We start from the raw sequence: 4,251 nt of genomic DNA, 5'->3' as shown, positions 1-4,251 counted from the left end.
TTGAAGACAATTGGAATACATTGATAGAATTATGCGATTGATGTTGCTCCTCTTTTTGTTTTAATGTTCATTTCTTCCAATATCTCTGTATTCTGTACAGCAAAATCCAACATACTCCAACACCAATTTACAAATGAAAACATGCATCATAATATGCATGGATTACAAAAATTGAACGTGCCCTCTCAATATTATCTTCGAAGTTAAACCTGGACTGTACCACGCAATGATTTGAGGTGAGAGTCAGAGTATGCAAGAGTTTCTGTATTCGGCCACAAAGCTTCTCCATTCATAGTTTCACTGAATTGAAAGGGTTATCTGTTTGGACTATGTAAACACACTTATATAAACTAAATCTAATTTATTTCTATGTTTTAAATAACTCTAATAACATCTTAAAAATTGGACTTTTAACCTAATTCAACGTTATTACTGAGTTATAAATAAAGTTTAATTCATTTATATATTACAAATCTACTTTTATTTCTTGGAGATCCCGAATCTGCAATGTTTTTTTAATTTTTAAACAATGTGAAACTTTTTCTGATAACAAAGTTTTCGAATCCCTAAGTTTCAAAGGAAAACTACTATTTCAGAACATAATTTAAAAAGGTTTAACTTTATTTATTTGAATGAAGACTAAAGATAATTTTATAAACACTTAATTTTTTAAAACCTATTTTATGAAGAAAAAACCATAAAACCTAAAGAGTCCAAGGAGATAATACTTCAATGGCAATGAAACTAATAATGCATCCTATTATTGGTCGAAACAATACCCTCAATCTATGGGTGGAAACGTTAGAGTCGAAAAGCCATTCCATGTCCTGGAATAAATCTAGCATTTTCTTCTGTGTAAACATGAGTTTCATTCTGCAGACTGCAACAATGATGAAAAGATCATGTCAAAATCCAATAAAGTGACTCTTTTGGTATCAACATATCAAAATACTCACGATTGGTGAACCGTTTTATTCATGGTTGTGGATGAATGGAACCAAGCACCATTTAGATAGAGAAGTTCCCCATCTATTCTTTCTGCGATTCTTCTGTCCATTTCTTCACCACAAATTGATAGTGGTTCATCCGAAGCCTAAATCCAAAGCATACAAATTCTTGTCAAATTTTACTTGTGGAATACTTAGCAATAAGTACAAAAAAAACAAGGGTTTCTTTTCACATACCATGACCCATCCCCATGTGTCAGCAAATGATGGTACATGAGTTGTGTATGCAATGACATCTGCACCAGAAAAAAAAAAAAAAAAAACTCTGTAGTTTCAGTTTAAACAGAACATCCTGTGCTATTTTGACTCTGTTAATGATGTCTGTAATTCCTGAACCATATAACAAAGATAGTCTTACATTTGAAGACCTGTTTGATTGTGTTATATATAGAAGTGAAAACCTCTTTGTGTGTGAAGATACCTGCTGGTCCAGCCTACACAAGATGCAAACTTTTTTGTCAAACTTTGTTGAGTATGTGATTATGAAAACTAAGAGTTTCAAAATCAACGATAAAGACACAACAGAGAAACAACATAAAACAACATAGAGAAAAATTTAACAGAGAATCCAAATTTTTGTCATAACTACCTGGGTCACAAAAATGCCATTATCATTCAACTTTGGTTTCAGTATCTTCTCATAGAAGGATTTGGTGTAGAGTTGGTAACAAGGTCCATCTTCAAGTGGATCTGCTAAATCTCCAACAATGATATCAAATTTCTCCTTTCTCTTCACCAATTCAACCCTTCAAAAAGTGTTACATCTTGTTATTTGTAAGTTTGTGTGTGTGTGGTTGTTAAGGTTATTGATATTTATAATAGTTACCTTAAAACTTATATTAGTAACAATTTGTTACTAGTTGAGTGTATGCAGTCATTAAACTCACATAGTTGTGATCAGAAGAATTATAAAAAACAAGTTACTTACTTGGCATCATTGATGACAAGGTCGAGCTTCTTATTAGAAAATGCTTCCCTATTTGCAATCAAGTATTTTTTGCAGAAATCTACCACTTCCTGCAAGAATTAGCAGTTGAAAAATTAATAGGATGTATCTTTAATTCTTGTTGTAACATTTTACTTTAATTTTTCCATATATTATTTATATTCTTTACAATAAACCATACTATCCGAGTGCAGTAAAATAAGTAGACTACTTTATACACGTCTAAAAATAAAAAATTTAGAAAAATTCTATAAATGAACTCAAACTGATTTTAACTTCTAAAAAACATTATATAAATTTCTCATTTTTCTCATATACAAAATTATCCAAATATACCCATTATATCATCAATGATTCAGTTGCTACTATAATAGTTTATATAAACCAGCAACAGTTGAGAAAACAATATTTTATAGTTGGGTGCCTATATTTATAAATTAAAAAAAACATCCTTATTCTATGTCCATATGATTATGGATATAATTAACTTTTGAATTTGATGAACGGCTAAGAAAGAAATGAATAATGTATGGTAGAGAGAATTAAGAAACCTTGTCGATATCACACATAACCACTCTGTCCATTGACCTGTGCCTAAGGGCTTCCCTTGCTGCAGAACCTTCACCTCCTCCCATTATAAACACTGTCTTCGGACTGCAACAATCATTAACATTTGTCTCTTCAGATTAATGAAGGGTTCATAGCCCAATCATGTGCACCAAGAACCGTAATCATCTCTACTACTATCTATGTCTATTATTCTCTAAACTAGATTTTATGAAGTAAAGCACAATTATTCTTCAAGGTTAATTGCTAAGTAATAATTAATTCATGTTTTATTATAAAAATATATCACACATATACCTACTTTCAAACTGTGTGTCAACTTGCATATAATACGTAATTTAATATTATTAGAAATAAATGTATTGTAATCATAAAATTAAAAGAATTTTTATAATTTTATTATAAATAGTTTTCATTTATTTTGTAATAAAATGGTTAAGTTTGAAAATATGTCAGAAAATTAGAAAATAAAATATAAACACGTGAATGAGAAATTTATGTATAATCATTGACGGTTTTACTAGAAGTCAAACAATTGTGTAAAACATTTAAAGTTTTAAGAAAATCCATGTAACATTGTAGACACAGCATATACGATGAGTTAATCAACTCTGACATGATTCAACCATGAAACATGTTCTTACTTAGGGTGACACAAAAGAGAAGGGTGAATCAAGCATTCGTGATAGATAAACTCGTCTGTTTCTGCACTCTGCATCTTCCCATCAAGAACCAAAGCCTGTATGCAACACATTTTTATTACATAGTTAAAACATTATGAACTATTAAATTAAATATGACGTCAAATTTGTTTCATAAACTTATATCAGATGTCTCAGTATTGTTTTTTTCTTAATACAACAACTACTAATAGAAAAAACAAATTCATAATCTCAAATTTGGTTTCTTTTTGTTCTGCTTTATGAGAAGAAAAAGAAGAAGAAGAGTTGTTAACCTTGCCAAAACGCTTGGTGTCTAAGAGTGTTATATCCTGGTACTCACTAATCGCTTTATGAAGCACACTGTTGAAACAAAAAGAAAAGAAAAGAACAAAAGGTTAAGGTTTTATAGAAAGCTTTTTTGTTTGAACTGTTATACATTGAATTGGATGAAGTAATGAGGAACCTGTTGAGTTTAAAAGACCATTTCAGATCTTCATCGATGATTTCCTCGTACCAAGAGGAATCATGGTTCTGGTCGTTGACATGGTTCTGCTGTTGGATTTCGTGTTCAAACTTTGAGAACCCATTAATGTAGAATACTGGAGCTTCACCCATGTTCGGAGAAGAAAAAATCAACAGAAAAGTGGATTCAGAATTGAATGAAAAGTGTAATGTGGTTATGGAGTTGTAGGGTGTGACAATAGTGATCACCACTTCCATTTATACTACTACGTCGTCGTGGATGAAAAATTCGATTTTGTGTGAATAAGGACATGTCACCAGAAAAAAGATTAAATAATTTTGCATCATTTAAAACTTAAATACTCCCATACTTTCCATACATTAATTCAAAAATATTTAATGTGGTTTCTTTGTGATGGTTGCAAAATCACGTTTATGGATATATATAATATGAGTTTATATTTTTTTTCTTTTGAGAGATATGGCTCGACTTAAAGATGAAAACGAATCACGTTGACATATACAATCCTTTAGCAGTAATAAATTTTTTTCGATAGTTTAAATTTATCGATAATTAAAATTTCGTCGGCAAAATGACTGGCAATAA

At 30.4% G+C, this 4,251-nt stretch overlaps 1 protein-coding gene across 2 annotated transcripts; it reads right to left on the bottom strand.

Moving 5' to 3' along the window:
* Nucleotides 1-3,900, bottom strand: LOC114193245 (thermospermine synthase ACAULIS5). 2 transcript variants are annotated; one of them, XM_028082967.1, is made up of 11 exons: nt 3,646-3,900; nt 3,476-3,542; nt 3,165-3,259; nt 2,505-2,607; nt 1,936-2,024; nt 1,597-1,753; nt 1,366-1,441; nt 1,185-1,243; nt 957-1,093; nt 780-880; nt 17-214 (listed from the first exon to the last, which is right to left on the bottom strand). In XM_028082967.1, exons 1-10 carry the CDS (start codon nt 3,795-3,797, stop codon nt 802-804), a joined length of 1,014 nt encoding a protein of 337 aa, XP_027938768.1. In that variant the 5' UTR covers nt 3,798-3,900; the 3' UTR covers nt 17-214; nt 780-801. The 2 variants fall into 2 exon arrangements, with proteins under 2 accessions (XP_027938767.1, XP_027938768.1); XM_028082966.1 differs by having other exon boundaries at nt 1-880.
* Between the last annotated feature and the right edge of the window lie 351 nt (nt 3,901-4,251).

This window comes from Vigna unguiculata, chromosome 8 (genome assembly GCF_004118075.2).
Source record: "Vigna unguiculata cultivar IT97K-499-35 chromosome 8, ASM411807v1, whole genome shotgun sequence".
Lineage (NCBI taxonomy): Eukaryota > Viridiplantae > Streptophyta > Magnoliopsida > Fabales > Fabaceae > Vigna > Vigna unguiculata.
This window is presented reverse-complemented; position numbering and strand designations above follow the sequence as displayed.

What these genes read in the sequence shown, in the direction of transcription:
- LOC114193245 (XM_028082966.1), bottom strand. Translation starts at nt 3,797, where the DNA reads ATGGGTGAAGCTCCAGTATTCTACATTAATGGGTTCTCAAAGTTTGAA. An exon ending in CTTGTCATCAATGATGCCAA is followed by an intron (nt 1,754 to 1,935) that starts GTAAGTAACTTG and finishes CACTTTTTGAAG; the next exon opens with GGTTGAATTGGTGAAGAGAA. An exon ending in ATGGCATTTTTGTGACCCAG is followed by an intron (nt 1,442 to 1,596) that starts GTAGTTATGACA and finishes CATCTTGTGTAG; the next exon opens with GCTGGACCAGCAGGTATCTT.